The following is a 23,000-nucleotide window of genomic DNA, read 5'->3' as shown; positions in this document are numbered from 1 at the left end:
ATATAAGATGGTATTATACGAAGATGTTGTTATTAAATCGTGTTGACAAATATTTCGGCTTAACAAATAGCCTTCTTCAGTGTCAATAATTTTAAAATTATTGACACTGAAGAAGGCTATTTAAAATTATTGACACTGAAGAAGGCTATTTAAAATTATTGACACTGAAGAAGGCTATTTGTTAAGCCGAAATATTTGTCAACAAATAATAAATACGGAATAAAAAATAAATCCAGTTTAGAAAAAATTAATTAAGATTAAGAGTGTTGCTCAATGTTGGTAATTTCACTGATCTTTGTTTGTTTTTCTTTTTTTTCTTTTATGCTCGTGGGATTTTCTGTGTTTCATTTTGATTGCTCCTTGGTATCTTCTTATTTTCAAGCACTTGTACTAAAAAGAAAGAATCTATGGTAATATTTTTTTTCAAAATAAATGCAATTAAGAATTGATGAAAACCGAGACTAGAGCACGATTTAAAATTACATGGATACATGTTAAGACTGTTTATTCTGTTCAAAAACCTATCTGTAGCAGTTTCCAAATGCTTGAAATCTCCTTGATTAACAATTACTAGCCTGAAGATAAATTAAAAAAGGTTTAATCTACGAATGTATTTCAAAAGATATTTTCTACTAGAAAAGGAAATTACGATACATGCATTATTGTGTGTGTCTCTCTCTCTCTCATTCGGTGTACAGTAACCTGATAAATAGCCTCATACGATACCCTATGTGTCTGTATTTCTCATAATATCAATTGCTTGATAAGGATATTGATGGTGCTTTTCATAACCAAACATATATAACAGTTCTTAATAAAACATAGTCATAGGTGTATACTAGATTCCTTTGGGGGTTTAAACCAAAGGAGAACTTGATCTTCCTTCGGTTTAAAGGATAAACAATTTTATAAATCCAAACATCTTTACAAACAATGTTGCTGGAGTTGCCAAATGCTCCACAAAACCAAATTACTAACATGATATTCTACAGTAACAACACTCATCAAAACTATGCACCAGGGATGCTGTGAAACTAACTACTTCCTACTTAAGGGCGGAGTGATCCAGATGTAAGTACAATAAAAAAAACCTCCAAAGACCTGTTCGAGTACATATAATATAAGCCATCTCCTCGTGCACTAATATAAAACATTTGACTTCTTCACTTTTAATAAACGTATTCCTAATTCTAAATAATATAAGACGGAGTGAACAAGGTTGTCCAACTTTATTGTTTCATTACAAAGAATGACCTAAGTAGATACAAATATACGGTTTTAGGAAGGGACAAAGTATACTTGTTTTGTTTGGTAAACGTGTTTTTTAACAAACAGTCGTTAATTCATCTCTTTAGATGATTGTGGTAGGGTGCTATATCAGCAAAAGTCATAAAATTTATACAACTCATGTTAAAATTTAGATTACCTAATGATTTAAAAGCTGCTAAGATATATCCATTTTTAAGAAAGATTACTCAACTATAGAGCTGTAACTGTAAGTATATATTATAACGCATTGCATTTTCTAAGTTTGTGGAAGAGATGTACAAAATCTGATTAAAATTCAGATCTGTCTTAACTCACGTGCTCGTATATATGGATAACGATAGCAAAGATCTATATTTTTATTAGATTGAGATATACATAATCAGTTAATGAAATTAAGGTTCATGTACAAAATCGTTATGTTATGTTGACTTTAGAAGCTCCCTGATACTTTGTGGCATCATGGTTAAAGAACCCGGTTTTGCTTGCTGAACAATTCGGACCTGAAATCCTTGTTTTCCTTCAAGAATATCACGCTCTTTCTCCCAGCTAAACAATGCACCATCAGTTGTATTTAGGAATGGATTAATTTCAATAACCCATAATTTATCTAGGGCTCCCTTTTTACCTGCAAAAAAGGAAAATACTATTGCATATACAAATATAGTTAGTATACTATAGAATAATCATGATTGAAAATCTAGAATGCATTGTAAGAGGTGTACATGGAAGGATCTACCATGAGTTTCTATTGATGGATAACAAACGAAAATGTAATGTAAAGTATGAAGTTCAATGTTGGGCTCACCTTTCAAGGTCAAATTCTCAATAACAACATTCCGTCATAAACAATTCGATATATATGAAAAAAATAACACTCCTAGTTCACTCATAAAAATCTAGGAAACACCATTAACGTACAATGCTTTTGAAAAAGTTGCCACTTTTAATATCGATTATACTGAAATGTTTTAAGTCTTTATATTGCGCTTACCATATACGCTTCTTCATTAGGGTGCCCTCTAAGTTCGCCACTGAACACACAAATTACTTCATTCATCTTCTAAGCTAGTATTATATACATAGTTTCTAGCTGTGATGCTTATACATTGTAAAAACCTTCGTCGAGCAATGAAAGATAAATTGTTTGTACACTTTGGTTATATGAATCTTTTTATAAGGTATACAGTTAACTCAAGGATGAAGACTTTGAAGCAATTACATGGCTGTCGAGCATACGATACATTGGGTATATTCTGAGTGTTGCATGGGATTGTTGACTCCCGTACATCTTATTCATATCCCTTTTTCAAACATTAAACTGGCTTCATATAAGCCTTCTATCGTTTTTCATGGACTTCAAAGGCAAAATAATGTGGTATTTGGACATGGTATAAAATGGTAAATTAGTTAAATTGTCTAAACGTTACTAAATGTCTCTAAAAGGACCATAGGCAATTGTCTCTGGAATTTGTTTTCACCTCTATACCGTTATATAACATAGTAGTATTCTGTACCCATGTCATTTTGTCTATGGTCGGTCTCATGGGGCAATCATGCCACATCTCCTTATTTTCATATTTAAACGATAAATTGATGGCCAAGTACTTAAAAAACGTCCCTGAAGGATCCTGAAGTAAGCCAGAAACAAACGATACTTTTGCTCTTATCACTTGATATTACTTGGCATGTTAATAAATGAACTTACCTGTCGATGAACTAAAAAAATATTATAATACTATAGTAGCTGTTATTAGACGATATTGGTCAGAAAATTACCAGACGGTTGACTGTACCTACCACTACTAGTAACAGCAAAATCTATCACAAAATTCTGAAGGAAATATTTTCCAGCTTTTAATCTTGGTTTCACAACTGAATTGAAGAATTCTCTAATTTTACAGGAAATTTCCTCTTTTTTGTCGTTCAGCCGTTTTGAAAATAACAAATAATTATACTGCGACAATGCATTTAACTCTCCGTCAAAAACAAATCCTCGAAATTCCATATCAACATCGATGTCAACGAACTCTCTTATTATAAAGTTTTCGTTAAAATTGTCTTTGTGCTTAACTGCAAGTAACAAGTCTTGGAATACCCGTTCACTCCTAATAAACATATCAATCACATCGAAGGACATCTTCACGCGAAGTGCATCAAAACCTGCCTGCAAGAGACACATGATTTTAACATTTTCATTTCCCTTTTCAGACTCTTCAACAGCTGACAATCTGTTGATATATAAAGATTTAAATCTTTTTTGAATTAATGGTGCATCTTTAGCACTTCTGGAAGACAATTTTACGAAAGCGTAGCCTTTTGTCGTGTAAATCGACATTGCCTTTTCCAAGCGTTCGCTTATTGTGTTAACGTGTCTTTTCTCTTCATCCTTCAGATGAGTCTGCCAGTCAAGATCTATGGATTCGCTTGAGTCCTTGTTCTCATATAACCTGCAGATTAATATGAGATTCACTGAATACCAGATGAAATATAATTCATGTTTTTTTATGTAAAGTGGGAAATAGTTTAGCTTATATTTAAGACGATATATAACGAATAATATAAAAAAATAAGTAGGCTCGGAGGCGTGGGTCGACCAGGATGGAGGACTGAAAATGTACATTTCCATTAGGAAAAGAAGTTGTATTGGTTAGTTAGGGGCCGAAATTTTGCATTGAAACTGATGACCTTCTAATCCATCCTTTTTTTTTACATTTATTGTAAAGGTTCTTTCTACTACCTTTATCCTATTTCAGACTTCCGAAGAATTTAAATTCGGACCGGTTATATATTTACATTTAGTACATTATTACAAATGATGTTCGGTTTCTTTTACCATGTTTGATTGCACATTTCACATTTCAAAGAATTTTATAAAATTCTCGCTTCCAAAGGTTTGTGCAGCAATTGTTTTCATCATGGTGGGGGTTCGTGTTGCTCAGTCTTTAGTTTTCTATGTTGTGTTTGTCTTTTGGTCGTTTTTCGTTTTTTGGGGTTTTTTTTGCCAAGACTTTGTCAGTTTGTTTTCGACTTAAGAGTTTGAATGTCCCTTTGGTATCTTTCGCCTCTCTTTTACAGAGATTTAAATGTAGGTTGAAAAAATCCATTCAATTACATTTATCAAAGTAAGTAGGAATGACGGTAGTTTTTCTCGCACATTTATTAATCTTATTAAAATATAGATTTTTGATATATCTGATTTCGTTATGTTCAGTTTTTCGACGAGTAAGTGAGTTACGATAGATCTTCATTTTAATCAAATTGGCACATTTCCCGACACAATTCGGTGATTTTGGGGGAATTAAAACTATATAGATATCTAGAAAGCTATTCCATAATATTGAGAATGGTCTTGGAAATGGGGAATGTGTCAAAGAGACAACAACCCGACCAAAGAGCAGAAAACAGCCAAAGGCCACCAATGGGTCTTCAACACAGCGAGAAAATCCCGCACCCGGAGGCGGGCCTCAGCTGGCCCCAAACAAAAATGTCTTTAAAACATAATTTTGATACCTTGTGTAAACATCTATAAACAGCTGGGCATCTTCTAAATGAAAGGGAGCTGTAACCGTTGGAAAAGTAACGTCTTGTAGCATATGTATCCAATGTTCTGTATTAGCAGCCAGAACATTGTCATCATAGTCTTTTATCTCGTCTTCCGTTAAATATCCACTGGTTTTTAAACCCGAAAAATCATGAGTTGGTTCTTTTATTTTCTTCAGTTTTACATGCTTCAGTTGATCTACCAAGTTTTCTGCCATATTCAAATGATAATCTACAAAGTTAAATTATACCGATCACATGCAGTCAGTTTTGCTCCATGAACTTCTTGTATAACAAATACGAGGACGAATATTTGAAATTCTGGGAAGTCGAGGGTCTTGCAGTCATTACGCAAGGCCATTAGCGAGACAGGTTTACGACGGCGACGTCAACTGCTTTACCAAGTCGCCGCATGTCATGGCAAACAGATTCATGCCATAAATGTTTCCCATATACTGAAATGCCATAGAATCGACTGCAGAAAAAACATTTTGAGGCCTAAAGTTTAAACCGCATAATTGCCAAAACAAACTGTAATGGGTGAAACAGAGGCCAAATCAGAAAGATCAAAACAGAACTCAAAAGATGCCCAGCAGAACTGGTTGACATTTTTGGTCAATCATTTAGGCGTTGATTACAAACAGTCCGGCATTGCCTTTGGCGGTGACACAATGACATCCATTGATAAGGAGAAAATCAGCTGTTCCAGTGCATACCTCATGATTCGAACATTATTATTATACGTGAGGTAATCAATTCAACTTATGAACTTTCTTTTACAGGTATTGCATATTTTGAAAATTAGAATTAAAAAGATTAATCTTGTGTTGCGGGTCCGTCAGTATACGTTAAATAACCGGATTACGTGAATGATATTTTTAGTAACAAATCGAGAATATATATATTATATATAATACCTGTATTTTCTTTTTCTGTTGGCACTTATTCCTCTCTGGGATTGAAATCGTTGAAAATATGTAAATTAAGATCTTGTTTTTAGTAGCATTAACAGTGTATCCTTATTTTAAAAAATTTCTACTGCTTCAATAGAAATCACTTAGATACGCGATAGTTTTAGTTGCTAGTTAAAACAATATGGCCGATCGGACAGGTCAAAACAACAACACTGACACTTTAAATACTTCCAGTTCGGTTATAAAATTTTGAACAATTGTAAACTGTTTGTTAGAACATTTTTCTATCGTTTTCATGTAATTTTGATACAACTTCCTATATGTGATATTTACAACGCGTTTAAATATAGTAATATTACCATTGGAAGGTCAATATCTTGGCGCATCCGCTGGTCATTTTATCAATAGAGATTTAAATGAGGAGAGTATGGTTGGTGCTTCCATTCGAAGGAACGACAAAAAAAATGATCAGAAAAATACGGTTATGTCTATCCAAAAGCGAATTAATTGCAAAATATATATTATAATAAACGAATGGAGTTAAAAGGGGTAGCCAGAAACTGGAATACAAAGTCACGAACTGACAATGCAGGGTGAAATAGTTTCGATCGATAACTTATAATTTTGTCACTACTTGAATTCCTAGACTAGACACGAGAAACATAAAACAAATAGTGTTTAGAAACACCGTCATTGCGGTCTTTTGCAGTAGTGTCAACATTTAGCGGAACCAATGCTATTGCATGGTCCTGCATGGTCTCACATTGAAGAAGTTTACGTGAAACGTAGATACTCTTTCCGAATGAGCAAATTATAACTGTGGATACAAATCAGTCAGAATTGTTAACATCTATTTTTATTAGCAATAAAAACAGGGCTCACCAGTTACTGTAAAACTAAATTTGGATGTGATTTGAATCAGATGTGGATACTAAACAAATCTAAAGGTCTGTTAATGTAGGCAAAATCTAAATCTTTACTGCTGCAACTGGTATAAAAACATTGACTTTTCTACCTATTACACGTATTCCTCATTCTAAACTTTGACTTTTCTACCTATTACACGTATTCCTCATTCTAAACTTAAAGCCAGATTGAAACAATTAGACCAATTTTGTTTCATAAAAAAGAATGGCCAACGTGGATAAAAATCATGATTCTGTTTTAGGAAGAGTATACTTTGTCAAAAAAAAAAATCATTCTGATACAAATAACAAATCCTTCGAAACGGCCATTATCAAGATGCATAATATTTGTGACGTTAAATGGACGTGTTTTTCAACAGACAATTGACCTTCCTCTGTGAACCAGCAGTCACGGTTTCTCTTCTTGATGACTTGTTCCTTTATTCATACTAAAAAGTAGCTTCTCGGAAAGTATGAAACAAAATTTAGCATTGTCTGTTGACTTCACGTTCCGCCATATAGATGATATCCTTTTACTAAATAATTCAAAGTTTGGTCAATATGTTGAATGCATCTATCTAATCGAACTTGAAATAAATGATCCCACATATACAGTTTAGTCTGTCTCATATCTTGACAATTAGAAATTGACAATAAGGGAAAGCTGACAACGATTTTTTATGACAAAAGAGATAATTTCATCTTTCCTTTTGTAGCAACATTTCAGCAGCGCCTGCATATGTAGTAAATATCTCCAGTTGACACGACATTCCTTTCATGATTTCCTTGATAGAGAGCTAAGTGCTGGTTATAAGGAAGATATTGAACTAAAGGTTTCTAGTGGTAAAGTGGGAGTATCCCATAAGTGTTCAACGGACGCCGTCGTGTTTTGGCTGACCAAGGAAATGATTACAGGTATGTTCCAATTTTTTGCAACCATAATCCCGTCCTCTTTGCTTCAACACCGAATGCCAGTCTTCGTATTTAGACTTGACATGAGCAATACGACGGGTGCCACTTATGAATCTGGAACTGCTTACCTACCAAGGCACATGAGATCACTCTGAAATTGGTTGGGGTTCGTATCGCTAAGTGTTTTGGTTCTTTGTAGTGTTTGGTAGACTGTTATGTCTTTTCATTTTTGCCATGATATTGTCGGTTCTTCTTCGACTTATAATTTTTTATTATCCCCATGTTATCCGCTTCTGCGTTTTTTAGATACATTCCTGAGTTGATTTCCTAGTTGATACCAGAAACCCATATATAAAAGGAGGGTAGTCATCACACATATGTATTCCTTATTTGGAAAAAAATGTATACGTAGATGAACTATTAATTGGATAATTTCAAAAGATGACATGTACTTTACATCTGGATTGTGTGATTATTGAGTTCTTTATTTGAATAAAAAGAGCAAAAGATCTGAGATCGTCTGAGAACACTTGAACTATTCTACTAACAAAAAATATAGCCAAACAATGATTTGTGAATAGAGGTAAAACTGTATGTTAGTGTGGACAGACCGTACTACGTATGTTATTTGTTTTAAATATTCTTTTTATCATCATATCCAACAGTTTTATTTGAAAGAAAAATAAATGTGCAGAGCTAATATCATTGAATTCTAGAAAAATATATGAACACATTTCGATTTTCATTATAAACAACTTCAATATATTTGATGTGGAGTTCAGGACCTGGATCGAGTTATTACCCATGATTTGCATATATCTTATTGACTGGCTCCCCCTTACTTCTTGAACAAATCATTCAGGTTTGTTATATGTATTAATAATCATAGTATTGTCTTTATCTTTTATTTGATTGATATGCTTGTAATGAGCCCTCAGTATGATTACGAAAATAAAAATATTAATACAGGTATTAGTACATTAATTTGTTTGGCCAGTGTTTGTATTTCATTTAATTTTTGGCCATTCATGTAGTCTCTATTCTATATTTCTTTGACAATTTCAGCGGATATCAATGACTCTGGATTCCGGGTTCCATCCTAATCTTATCGTTGGGCTATAGGCCCTCAGATATGATAGGCTCCGACCCCATTGAGTAATTTTAGACTAATAGGACTCCAGACTCTTATTTTATTTTTATACTCAAGATAACTGAATTGGCACCTGACTTATAATGAGCCGTGGAGCCAGTAACGGTTAGTGGACGGCCATTTGATATTCTGGATGTGGATGGGGCCAGGAGGTTTTTTTTTCGGATTATCTGTTAATTTTCATCTGTTGCTACCCCTGCTTATTTTTTTTAGGCCACGTGAAAAAAAAATATATTTGCACTTTTGTACACGATTGATTCCTGCATTTCGTGTTGCAGAATAAGTTCATTTTCATCCTGTCTTATGCAATGTTATTCATTTCAAACTCTTACCAGCCCATGATATTCATTTTCAAAATCCTCCTCCCCACAGAAAATTAAAAGGTCGTCCCCTTATTACCTTCCCATATTATTCAATGATTCTCTGAAACCAAGATCTCAGTCTGTACTGTAAAACTTTCCGACACTGCATGATGAATTTACCAGATTGTATACATAAAATTATGATTGTTATCTGAATTTCCCCCCTGTGTCTGTGGGTCCATGAGGGTTTTAATGAAAATATTTCATTTTATTTATTGACGACTGTTCCGACGAAGTGTATTTTGGGGCGAATTTTATAGGGCGAGAAAACGTAGTTTTTGTACAGGGGAAGTAACTCTATTTTAACGGATAACAGCGTGGAAATGGCGAATTACCAGCCTTACGATAAAAGACATAGAGATCTCCAAGAAGATGTTCGCCCAGCCAACAGTCGGCTCTTTATTTTGTGTAGTAAACAAGCAACAGAAGATATGTTCCAGAAAGAATTCGAGCGATTTGGAGGAATTGAAGATATCTGGGTTGTGAAAGATAAACGTTCAAACGAAAACAAAGGTTATTTTTATCATTTTTTTTTTATATTTTTGACGATAACTATTTTATGTTATCTAAACCATTTTTCATTTTATGTTTCTGAAAATTTAAAACTTTTCTGGATTTTTATTTCCATTTATTCGTTCCTACTGCAGGTGCCAAAACTAAGATAGGAAAGATGTCTAGAAATAAATTTCATGCAGCAATAATTTACCACCTATTATCATGATTATCATGAAAACAAAACATGTGGCATTCATCAACTAACACACAACACAGTTCATAATTGGAGTGACAAATTTATTTGAAATTTTTGTGTTTTCTAAGTGGTATGGCTGATAAGCTGATGATCAATCCATCATCATTTTGATGCGATTTCTTGTTGATAAATGTAGGACTGTATTAATGAGGAATGATATTTTTTTTTGTAAATTTTTTGAAGAACTTCATGGCAGGTTTGTTTGTTATTCTGTATAAATTCATTTTCAGCATGCTATATACAGTCAGGGGTGCTACTTAAACAAGTGATTTCGTCATCACTTATTTCAGTGATTTGATAAATTCGGTTATCACCTATTTAAGTGATTTTAGTGTTTTCTTTGATCTTCAAATGCTAATTTCATTAATTTTCCATATTTTCACAATCTTTTCTATAATTTTCCTACATAAATCAATTATCCCTTTTTCTTTGTATATTAATTTCACCAGTGCGCTTGGGCAGTAAGTTAGTGCGCTAAAGCTTTTAAAAGTACCCTTGGGAATTTTTCTGTAATCAAAAATTCATTAACTACTCTTACTATCAGACAAAGATCAACAATATTAGGTAATCTGATTGGTTTTCTGTAGAGTTAGAATGATCTACTTCAAGGTTATGACCTGATCTACAAACTATTCCAGTTTTTGCATATTTTAAAAAAACTGTAAAAGTGTCAGGCTTATCAAGCAAAAGACAATTTCTGCATATACATAGATGTGTTTTCAATGGAATTGTTGTCTTTTTACCAATAAAAAAATCAAGCTTGTGGGAAAAATATCAAGAAAATGTTATAAACACTTATTAAAGTGATTACATTTTAACTTCTAAAATTACTTGTTTCAGTGATTTTAAAAAGTCTGTGTGAAAATTTTTAATATTTCACAGCCAAAATCACTCGAGGGAGTGATTCTGAAATCACTTGTTTAAGTAGTACCCCTGACTGATATATATATATATATATATATGTTTTTAATGAAGGGAACCCCTTTAAAAATTTAGCTCATATTGTCCATTTATAAATAAATTAATAAAATTCTTGGTGTATTTGGATATGTTGAATCTGTCCAAATCTTTGTTTAATTTCAACAAAAATTGAATATATGATGTTCTTTGATAATATGCTGAATCTTACCTTGTATTTAGCATTTTTGATTTTTGATTTTGGGGCCTGTTTTAAAATTGGTCCACCATGAGGTCCAAAGACACCAAAAATGCTCCAACAAATCAGTTTACCAATTGTTTATATTTCTCACCATTTTTGTTTTCTAATAACTGAATTTGGAGACCGCCAGAGGAAACCCTGCATCTTGGGACAAAATGCTATGTTTTAACATCATTATGTGGGTCATGACAGCAAGTATCTTGAAACACAGAATTAAAGTTAGAATCTCCGTTCTTTTTTTCCTGATGTTAGGTATAATACCTATAAATATGAAACCTGGAGAATACCAATTTTTGAGAATCATCTCCAACCTATTTAATGGCAAGGGATTCAAAAAGTTTTTGGGAAATCTATAATGGTAGGTCAATGATATTTGGTATGCGGTTGTAGTAGCATTGGCACATCTCATTTCCATGGAGATTATTTGGCCCCGCCCCCTCAGTCATGGTCTGTTGACTTTGAAACTTTTGCTTAGTTTACATGCATTAGGTTTTAATTACTATTAGGTCATTTTATGGGGAACCACTAGTGGTAGGTCAATGTTATTATACGATCGCAAAAAAAAATTTGGGATCGTATAATGGTATGATGTCGTCGTCGTCCGAAGACACATTGGTTTCCGGACAATAACTTTAGTTTAAGCTGAAGGATCTCTATGAAATTTTTTATGAAGGTTCAATACTATATAAGGAAAATTTGGATTGATTTTGGGGATGATGGTCCCAACCGTTTAGGAATTAGGGCCAAAAACAAACATTTTTCTAGTTTCAGGATAATAACTTGTGTATAAATATTTCGATTGCTCTGAAATTGTACATCAATGTTTAATACCACAAGTAGAAGGTTGGGATTCATATTAGGGGTTATGGTGCAAACAGTTTAGGAATTAAGGGCCTAAAAGGGGCCAAAAACAACAATTTTTGTAGTTTCCGGACAATAACTTGTGTGTAAGTGTATGGATCTCTCTGATATTGTACCATAAGGTTCCATATCACAAAGGGAAGGCTGAGATTGAGTTTAGGGGTAATTGCCTCAAACATGTACATGTAGGAATTAGGGGCCAAAAAAGGGCCAAAAACATGCATTATTTTAGTTTCCAAACAATAACTTGTGTTAGATGTGTATGGATCTCTCTGAAATTGTACTACAAGGTTCCATACTACAAAGGAAAGAATTGGATCGAGTCTTGGGGTAATTGCTCCAAGGGGGGATTCCAAAAGTTGCGGGGGGGGGGGTTCCAATTTTTTTAAGGAATTCATATTTTTTTCAAAAATTTTCAAATTTCAAATTTTGTAAAAGTTTCAAGAAGTAATCTTCAATTGCACAGTATTGCGCAATAGATTTGTAAGATCTTTTACCACATTTATTTTGTGTCAGAAACCAATATTATGTCAAAAATTTGATCACAATCAAAATTCAGACAGTATCAAGCTTGAATATTATATCCAAATTTGCCCCAACTGTTCAGGGTTTGACCTCTGCGGTCGTATCAGGCTGCGCTCAGTGAAGCATTTTATTTGTTATGCCGTTGTATTAGCATTGGCACATCACATTTCCATGGAGATTATTAGGCACTGCCCCCTCAGTCATGGTCTATTGACTCTGAAACTTTTGCTTAGTTTACATGTATTAGTTTGTGATTAGGTTTAGGATTTGTGATGGGGAACTACTAGTGGTAGGTCAATGATATTTGGTATGTAGTTGTATTAGCATTGGCACATCTCATTTCCATGGAGATTGTTTGGCCCTGTACCTTCAGTCATGGTTCATTGACTTTGAATATTTTGCGTGACCTACATGTTAAAGTTTTGCTATTTTAATATCAGCATTTGCATTTTACGATCAAAATAACAAAAAAGGTGAAACATATCTCTGTGTTAACAGGTTATATTAATTTGGTGTGCCTATAGTAACTACATTAATTATTGATATTATTTATTGTACTATTTATTGAACTTATGTCCAAACAGTAATCATTTTTACATTTCTGTTTGGTGAGTGTCTCAGACCAATTACAGCTTTTAGTTGATGAGTCTGCAATGCAGCAATACATCTGTAATTTCCTTTTTCAGGAGTAACTTACATTAAATATGGAAAAACATCAGAAGCAGCATTAGCCATGGAAGAGATGAATGGTAAATCTCTGGATGGAGACCCTAAACCGTTAAAGGTGAGAACTATTGGGAGAACCGTATCTACGGTAGTTAATTATCTTCAAATTTAGCCTCAGCTTCAGGCATGTAAATTAGGGAATGTGAAGCATCAATTTATAAACACCTGTCAGATCTGTGTAAAAAAATTGTGGTGTTGAACTCCATATAATTGTTTATTTTACCGATGCTGACAAGGCTCCCCACACCACACCAGTGAGGGAGATAATGACCCTAGGATTCCTGACTACACACTAAAGAAACATCAATGAGAAGTTTGGGTCAACCTCAATTTCCAGTAAAACTCCCAAATGTTGCCTTATGAAAAATTCTTGATTAAAACCACACATGATTCCAATTTTCGAGGAAATGAACATGTTAATGATTAAATGATCCTTAATAATGCATTTTTTTTGGATATTAGTTGGGTGTCTTGCCAATCAGGTAAATTTCAGGGGACATTCACCTGACACACATGCATGGCCAACTGTATCCAAGTTGAAAATTCAGGTTTATATAATTGCAATTTATTCTATAAATAAACATGCATGACTGTTCCTTCAAACTGGATATTAATTTCCAAATTTATTTTATAATAAAAGAAGGATTTACAGCTTCCTGTTATTATTTGTGGGAAAATATGGGGAATTCCCTGTTGACATTGAATTTGGTTATAATTCTAAAAACCCTACATTACAAACACCTGAAAGTCAACATGTATCTATTTATTATGACCTTGGCAAAGAAAGAGAGGGAAACTGCATTCAGAAAAACATGGATGCTTTATCCCAGATCTGGAACATTAATTTGACAATGCACAAAAAGAAACTTAACTTCTTAAATGAAATATATATCTATAGAAAATCCATGGATGATATTTTTCAAAACCTTGAAAACAATACTGTGGATTCATTTTTAGCTCACCGGGCCCCATGAGAGCTTATGCCATCACTTGGCGTTCGTCGTCGTCTGTCGGCGTAAACTATTTCAAAAATCTTCTCCTCTGAACCTACTGGGCCAAATACCTTCAAACTTTAACTAAATGTTCCTTAGGGTATTTAGTTTATAAATTGTATCCGAAGTTTTGATCCATCGACAAACATGGCCGCCATGGCTAAAAATAGAACATAGGGGTCAAATGCAGTTTTTGGCTTATATCTCAAAAACTAAAGCTTTTAGAGCAAATCTGACGTTGGGTAAAATTGTTCAATTGGTCAAGATCTATCAGCTCTGAAATTTTCAGACTAATCGAACAACCCATTGTTGGGTTGCTGCCACCGAATTGGTAGTTTGAACAAAATTTTGCAGTTTTTAGCTCACCTGGCCCAAAGGGCCAAGTGAGCTTTTCTCATCACTTGGCGTCCGGCGTCGTCGACGTCCATCGTCGTTAACTTTTACAAAAATCTTCTCCTCTGAAACTACTGGGCCAAATTTGACCAAACTTGGCCACAATCATCATTGGGGTATCTTGTTTAAAAAATGTGTCCGGTGACCCGGCCAACCAACCAAGATGGCCGCCATGGCTAAAAATAGAACATAGGGGTAAAATGTAGATTTTGGCTTATATCTCTGAAACCAAAGCATTTAGAACAAATCTGACTGGGTAAAATTGTTTATCAGGTCAAGATCTATCTGCCCTGAAATTTTCAGATGAATTGGACAACCTGTTGTTGGGTTGCTGCCCCTGAATTGGTAATTTTAAGGAAATTTTGCCGTTTTTGGTTATTATCTTGAATATTATTATAGATAGAGATAAACTGTAAACAGCAATAATGTTCAGCAAAGTAAGATCTACAAATAAGTCAACTTGACCAAAATGGTTAGTTGACCCCTTAAGGAGTTATTGCCCTTTATAGTCAATTTTTAACCATTTTTCTCTGAAACTACTAAGACAAATTTAACCAAACTTGTCCACAATCATCATTAGGGTATCTAGTTTAAAAAATGTGTCCGATGACCCCGCCCGCGAACCAAGATGGCCGACATGGCTAAAAAATAATACATGGGTAAAATGCAGTTTTTGGCTCATATCTCTGAAACCAAAGCATTTAGAGCAAATCTGATGAGTATAAAATTGTTCATTAGGTCAAGATCTATCTGCCCTGAAATTTTCAGACCAATCAGGCAACACGTTGTTGGGTTGCTGCCCCTGAATTGGTAATTTTAAGGAAATTTTGCCGTTTTTGGTTATTATCTTGAATATTATTATACGACCGCAAAAAAATTTTGTGGTCGTATATTGGTACGACGTCGTCGTCGTCGTCCGGCGTCGTCGTCCGAAGACACATTGGTTTTCGCACTCTAACTTTAGTTTAAGTAAATGGATCTTTTTGAAATTTGACCATAAGGTTAAATACCACAAAAGGAAGGTTGGGATTGATATTGGGGGTTATGGTACCAACAGTTAAGGAAAAAGGGGCCAAAAATAAGCATTTTCTAGTTTCCAGACAATAACTGTGGAACGGTGTATGGATCTCTCTGAAATTATACTACAAGTTTCCATACCACAAAGGGATGGTTAGGATTTGCTTTTGGGGGTTATGGCTCAAACCGTTTAGGAATTAGGGGCAAAAAAGGGGGAAAAACAAGGTTGTCCTGGTTAATGGACAAATACTTTAGTACAAAACATAATTTAAAGCAGTGTAAGGGAGATAAATCAAATACATCATTGAAATTATCTCCCTTACACTGCTTTTAAATTATGTATAAAGTAATGGTTAATGAACAATTAAGATAATTTAAAACACTGTAAGGGAGGTAATCCAAATACAACGTTTTGGTTACTTCCCTTACACTGCTTTTAAATTATGTTTAAAGAAATGCATATTTATAAAGGAAGACAAGTAAAAATATCTGCAAATGTTGCATCTTTTTTTTTTACAAAAAAATCCATATGAAAGATTTGACACTATATTTTTAATTCTATTATAAAATAGATTAAGTTAGCACTATGGTAAATTTAAATGGGTAATTATGGTTGCCAACTCCATTGGAAATTTGAATTGAGATTATGACCATATCTTGAGGGAAAGAATTTTTTTGGGGAAAAAGGGGGGGGGGGGATAAAAAGAAATTGTGGGGGGTCAATTTTTCTCATTTCAGATTTCAGAAATTAAAAAAATTATTCTTCAAATATTATTTTTTTTTCAAATTTCAAATATTGAAAAATTTCAAGAAGAAATCGTTAATTGCACAGTATGGCGCATTAGATTTGTAAAATCTTTGATCACATTTATTTATTTGTTATGCCGAATCCAACAGTGTATTTAGATTTTTAATTTTGGGTCCAGTTTTCAAATTGGTCTACATTAAGGTCCAAAGGGTCCAAAATTAAACTTTGTTTGATTTTAGCAAAAATTGAATATATGAGGTTCTTTGATATGCTGAATCTAAACATGTATTTAGATTTTTATACGACCGCAAAAAAATTTTGTGGTCGTATATTGGTATGACGTTGGCGTCGTCGTCGTCCGAATACACATTGGTTTTCGCACTCTAACTTTAGTTTAAGTGAATGGATCTTTTTGAAATTTGACCATAAGGTTAAATACCACAAAAGGAAGGTTGGGATTGATTTTGGGGGTTATGGTACCAACAGTTAAGGAATTAGGGGTCAAAAAGGGGCCAAAAATGAGCATTTTCTAGTTTCCAGACAATAACTGTGGAACGGTGTATGGACCTCTCTGAAATTATACAACAAGTTTCCATACCACAAAGGGATGGTTAGGATTTGCTTTGGGGGGTTGTGGCTCAAACTGTTTAGGAATTAGGGGCAAAAAAGGGGGGAAAACAAGGTTGTCCTGGTTAATGGACAAATACTTTAGTACAAAACATAATTTAAAGCAGTGTAAGGGAGATAAATCAAATACATCATTGAAATTATCTCCCTTACACTGCTTTTAAATTATGTATAAAGTAATGGTTAATGAACAATAAAGATAATCTAAAACAGTGTAAGGGAGGTAATCCAAATACAACGTTTTGGTTACTTCCCTTACACTGCTTTTAAATTATGTTTAAAGAAATGCATATTTATAAAGGAAGACCAGTAAAAATATCTGCAAATGTTGCATCTTTTTTTTTTACCAAAAAATCCATATGAAAGATTTGACACTATATTTTTATTAATTCTATTATAAAATAGATTAAGTTAGCACTATGGTAAATTTAAATGGGTAATTATGGTTGCCAACTCCATTGGAAATTTGAATTGAGATTATGACCATATCTTGCGGGAAAGATTTTTTTGGGGGGAAAAAGGGGGGGGGGGGGGGATAAAAAGAAATTGTGGGGGGCCAATTTTTTCTCATTTCAGATTTCAGAAATTAAAAAGAATTATTCTTCAAATATTATTTTTTTTTCAAATTTCAAATATTGAAAAATTTCAAGAAGTAATCTTTAATTGCACAGTATGGCGCATTAGATTTGTAAAATCTTTGATCACATTTATTTATTTGTTATGCCGAATCTAACAGTGTATTTAGATTTTTAATTATGGGTCCAGTTTTCAAATTGGTCTACATTAAGGTCCAAAGGGTCCAAAATTAAACTTTGTTTGATTTTAGCAAAAATTGAATATATGAGGTTCTTTGATATGCTGAATCTAAACATGTATTTAGATTATTGATTTTTGGCCCAGTTTTCAAATTGGTCTACATTAAGGTCAAAAGGGTCCAAAATTAAACTTTGTTTGATTTTAGCAAAAATTGAATATATGAGGTTCTTTGATATGCTGAATCTAACCATGTATTTAGATTTTTTATTTGTGGACCCCGCTATCAAATTGATTCTTATTGAGGTCAAAAGGGTCCAAAATTAAACTTTGTTTGATTTCATCTAAAATTGAATTATTGGGGTTCTTTGATATTCCAAATCTAACTGTGTATTTAGATTTTTAATTTTGGGTCCTGTTTTTTAAATTGGTCTACATAGAGGTCCAAAGGGTCCAAAATTAAACTTAGTTTGATTTTAACAAAAATTGAATTCTTGGGGTTCTTTGATATGCTGAATCTAAACATGTGTTTAGATTTTTGATTATGGGCCCAGTTTTCAAGTTGGTCCAAGTTGGGGTCCAAAATTAAACTTTTTTTGAGTTCAACAAAAATTGAATATATGGGGTTCTTTGATATGCTGAATCTAACCATGAATTTAGATTTTTTATTTGTGGGCCCCACTATCAAATTGGTTCATATTCAGGTCAAAAGGGTCCAAAATTAAACTTTGTTTGATTTCATCAAAAATTGAATTATTGGGGTTCTTTGATATTCCAAATCTAACCGTGTATTTAGATTTTTAATTTTAAGTCCCGTTTTTAAAAAAATTAAACTTAGTTTGATTTTAGCAAAAATTGAATTCTTGGGGTTCTTTGATATGCTGAATCTAAACATGTGTTTAGATTTTTGATTATGGGCCCAGTTTTCAAGTTTGTCCAAGTTGGGGTCCAAAATTAAACTTTGTTTGATTTTAACAAAAATTGAATATATGGGGTTCTTTGATATGCTGAATCTAACCATGTATTTTGATTTTGGACATTGGACCATAATAGGTAAATTAAAAAAATTCAAGTTCTTAGACCACATTCTTTCTGTGTCAGAAACCTATGCTGTGTCAAATATTTAATAACAATCCAAATTCAGAGCTGTATCAAGCTTGCATGTTGTGTCCATACTTGCCCCAACTGTTCAGGGTTCGACCTCTGCGGTCATATCAAGCTGCGCCCCAGCGAAGCATTTTATTGATTTTTGGCCCAGTTTTCAAGTTGGTCCAAATTGGGGTCCAAAATTAAACTTTGTTTGATTTCAACAAAAATTGAATATATGGGGTTCCTTAATGCTGAATCTAACCATGTATTTAGATTTTTTATTTGTGGACCCCGTTATCAAATTGGTTCATATTGAGGTCAAAAGGGTCCAAAATTAAACTTTGTTTGATTTCATCTAAAATTGAATTATTGGGGTTCTTTGATATTCCAAATCTAACTGTGTATTTAGATTTTTAATTTTGGGTCCTGTTTTTTAAATTGGTCTACATTAAGGTCCAAAGGGTCCAAAATTGAACTTAGTTTGATTTTAACAAAAATTGAATTCTTGGGGTTCTTTGATATGCTGAATCTAAACATGTGTTTAGATTTTTGATTATGGGCCCAGTTTTCAAGTTGGTCCAAGATAGGGTCCAGTATTTAAACTTTGTTTGATTTCAACAAAAATTGAATATATGGGGTTCTTTGATATGCTGAATCTAAACATGTATTTAGATTTTTGATTATGGGCCCAGTTTTCAAGTTGGTCCAAATTGGGGTCCAAAATTAAACTTTGTTTGATTTCAACAAAAATTGAATATATGAGGTTCTTTGATATGCTGAATCTAACCATGTATTTAGATTTTTTATTTGTAGGCCCCGCTATCAAATTGGTTCATATTGAAGTCAAAAGGGTCCAAAATTAAACTTTGTTTGATTTCATCAAAAATTGAATTATTGGGGTTCTTTGATATTCCAAATCTAACCGTGTTTTTAGATTTTTAATTTGGGTTCCGTTTTTTAAATTGGTCTTCATTGAGGTCCAAAGGGTCCAAAATTAAACTTAGTTTGATTTTAACAAAAAATGAATTCTTGGGGTTCTTTGATATGCTGAATCTAAACATGTGTTTAGATTTTTGATTATGGGCCCAGTTTTCAAGTTGGTCCAAGTTGGGGTCCAAAATTAAACTTTTTTTGATTTCAACAAAAATTGAATATATGGGGTTCTTTGATATGCTGAATCTAACCATGAATTTAGATTTTTTATTTGTGGGCCCCACTATCAAATTGGTTCATATTGAGGTCAAAAGGGTCCAAAATTAAACTTTGTTTGATTTCATCAAAAATTGAATTATTGGGGTTCTTTGATATTCCAAATCTAACCGTGTATTTAGATTTTTAATTTTAAGTCCCGTTTTTTAAATTGGTCTACATTAAGGTCCAAAGGGTCCAAAATTAAACTTAGTTTGATTTTAGCAAAAATTGAATTCTTGGGGTTCTTTGATATGCTGAATCTAAACATGTGTTTAGATTTTTGATTATGGGCCCAGCTTTCAAGTTTGTCCAAGTTGGGGTCCAAAATTAAACTTTGTTTGATTTTAACAAAAATTGAATATATGGGGTTCTTTGATATGCTGAATCTAACCATGTATTTTGATTTTGGACATTGGACCATAATAGGTAAATTAAAAAAATTCAAGTTCTTAGACCACATTCTTTCTGTGTCAGAAACCTATGCTGTGTCAAATATTTAATAACAATCCAAATTCAGAGCTGTATCAAGCTTGAATGTTGTGTCCATACTTGCCCCAACTGTTCAGGGTTCGACCTCTGCGGTCGTACCAAGCTGCGCCCCAGCGAAGCATTTTATTATAGATAGAGATAAACTGTAAACAGCAATAATGTTCAGCAAAGTAAGATCTACAAATAAGTCAACTTGACCAAAATGGTCAGTTGACCCCTTAAGGAGTTATTGCCCTTTATAGTCAATTTTTAACCATTTTTCGTAAATTTTTGTAATCTTTTACAAAAATCTTCTCCTCTGAAACTACTAAGACAAATTTAACCAAACTTGTCCACAATCATCATTAGGGTATCTAGTTTAAAAAATGTGTCCGATGACCCCGCCCGCGAACCAAGATGGCCGACATGGCTAAAAAATAATACATGGGTAAAATGCAGTTTTTGGCTCATATCTCTGAAACCAAAGCATTTAGAGCAAATCTGATGAGTATATAATTGTTCATTAGGTCAAGATCTATCTGCCCTGAAATTTTCAGACCAATCAGGCAACACGTTGTTGGGTTGCTGCCCCTGAATTGGTAATTTTAAGAAAATTTTGCAGCTTTTGGTTATTATCTTGAATATTATTATAGATAGAGATAAACTGTAAACAGCAATAATGTACAGCAAAATTAGATCTACAAATAAGGCAACATGACCAAAATTGTCAATTGACCCCTTAAGGAGTTATTGCCCTTTATAGTCAATTTTTTACAATTTTCATAAATTTTGTAAATTTTTACAAAGTATTTTCCACTGTAACTACCGGTGCCAAGTTCATTATAGATAGAGATAATAGTAAGGAGCAAGAATGTTCAGTAAAGTAAGATCTACAAACACATCACCATCACCAAAACACAATTTTGTCATGAATCCATCTGTGTCCTTTGTTTAATATGCACATAGACCAAGGTGAGCGACACAGGCTCTTTAGAGCCTCTAGTTTGTTATTATTTTGAATATTATTATAGATATATATAAACTGTAAGCAGCAATAATGTTCAGCAAAGTAAGATCTACAAAAAAGTTGATATGACCATAATTGTCAATTGACCCCTTAAGGAGTTATTGCCCTTTAAAGACAATTTTACACAATTTGTTCATCAAGTTTGCTAACATTTAAAAATCTTCTCTGAAACTACTGGGCCAATTACCTTCAAACTTTAACTAAATGTTCCTTAGGGTATCTTGTTTACAAATTGTATCCGAAGTTTGTATCCATCGATAAACATGGCCGCCATGGCTAAAAATAGAACATAAGAGTCAAATGCAGTTTTGGGCTTATATCTCAAAAACTAAATCTTTTAGAGCAAATGTGACATGGGGTAAAATTGTTTAATTGGTCAAGATCTATCGGCCCTGAAATTATCAGACGAATCGAACAATCCATTGTTGGGTTGCTGCCAATGAATTGGTAGTTTTAACAAAATTTTGCAGTTTTTATACGACCGCAAAAATTTAAAAATTTTTGGTCGTATATTGGTATGACGTTGGTGTCGTCGTTGTCGTCCGAAGACACATTGGTTTTCGCACTCTAACTTTAGTTTAAGTGAATGGATCTCTATGAAATTTTACCATAAGGTTCAATACCAAAAAAGGAAGGTTGGGATTGATTTTGGGGGTTATGGTACCAACAGTTAAGGAATTAGGGGCCAAAAATAAGCAATTTTGTAACTTCCTTACATAACTTGTGTGTTAGTGTATGGATCTCTCTGACATTGTACCACAAGGTTCCATATCACAAAGGGAATACTGGGATTGATTTTGGGGGTAATTGCCTCAAAATAAAAGGAATTAGGGGCCAAAAAAGGGGCAAAAATCAAGCAGTTTTCTAGTTTCATGATAATCACTTGTGTGTAAGTGTATGGATCTTTCTGAAATTGTACTACAAGGTTTCATATCACAAAGGGAAAGCTGGAATTGAGTTTGGGGGGTAATTGCCTAAAACGTTTAGGAATAAGGGGCCAAAAATAAGCATTTTTCTAGTTTCCAGACAATAACTTGTGTTCAAGTGTATGAAATTTCTGAAATTGTACTGCAAGGTACCATACCACAAAGGGGAGGCTGGGATTGATTTTGGGGGTAATTGCCTCAAAATAAAAGGAATAAGGGGCCAAAAAGGGGCAAAAAACAAGCATTTTTCTAGTTTCAGGACAATAAATTGTGTGTTAGTGTATGGATCTTTATGAAATTGTACTACAAGGTTCCATATCACAAAGGGAAAGCTGGGTTTGATTTTGGGGGTAATTGCCCTAAACGTTTAGGAATTTGGGGCCAAAAAGGGGCATAAAAACAAGCATTTTCTAGTTTCCAGACAATAACTTGTGTTCAAGTGTATGGATCTCTCTGAAATTGTACTGCAAGGTACCATACCACAAAGGGAAGGCTTGGATTGATTTTGGGGGTAATTGCCTCAAAATTTTAGGAATTAGGGGCCAAAAGGGGCAAAAAACAAGCATTTTTCTAGTTTCAGGACAATAACTTGTGTGTAAGTGTATGGATCTTTATGAAATTGTACTACAAGGTTCCATATCTCAAAGGGAAAGCTGGGTTTGAGTTTGGGGGTAATTGCTCTAAACGTTTAGGAA

General features: G+C 33.5%; 2 protein-coding genes across 4 annotated transcripts in view; one reads left to right on the top strand and one right to left on the bottom strand.

Annotated features, from left to right (window-relative positions):
• Positions 1–1,210: 1,210 nt before the first annotated feature.
• LOC127728470 (cell division cycle protein 123 homolog) lies at positions 1,211–5,828 on the bottom strand. The gene is made up of 4 exons (XM_052235865.1): positions 5,727–5,828; positions 4,780–5,041; positions 3,067–3,716; positions 1,211–1,894 (listed from the first exon to the last, which is right to left on the bottom strand). Exons 2-4 carry the CDS (start codon positions 5,025–5,027, stop codon positions 1,689–1,691), a joined length of 1,104 nt encoding a protein of 367 aa, XP_052091825.1. The 5' UTR covers positions 5,028–5,041; positions 5,727–5,828; the 3' UTR covers positions 1,211–1,688.
• A 3,523-nt stretch (positions 5,829–9,351) lies between these two features.
• The window catches only part of LOC127728462 (RNA-binding protein 45-like), a 59,186-nt gene continuing 45,537 nt past the window's right edge, over positions 9,352–23,000 (top strand). For all 3 annotated transcript variants that reach the window (XR_007994132.1, XR_007994131.1, XM_052235849.1), the window contains exons 1-2: positions 9,352–9,565; positions 13,035–13,132. Coding sequence is in view for 1 of the 3 variants with exons in the window: in XM_052235849.1 (XP_052091809.1) it covers positions 9,376–9,565; positions 13,035–13,132 (288 nt within the window). In the remaining 2 variants the exon portion in view is untranslated. The remainder of the gene's footprint in view (positions 9,566–13,034; positions 13,133–23,000) is intronic.

Source organism: Mytilus californianus, unplaced genomic scaffold, assembly GCF_021869535.1.
Source record: "Mytilus californianus isolate M0D057914Y unplaced genomic scaffold, xbMytCali1.0.p SCAF_2, whole genome shotgun sequence".
NCBI classification, from domain to species: domain Eukaryota; kingdom Metazoa; phylum Mollusca; class Bivalvia; order Mytilida; family Mytilidae; genus Mytilus; species Mytilus californianus.
The sequence above is the reverse complement of the archived record's forward strand: the minus strand, read 5'-3'. Positions and strand labels throughout refer to the sequence as shown.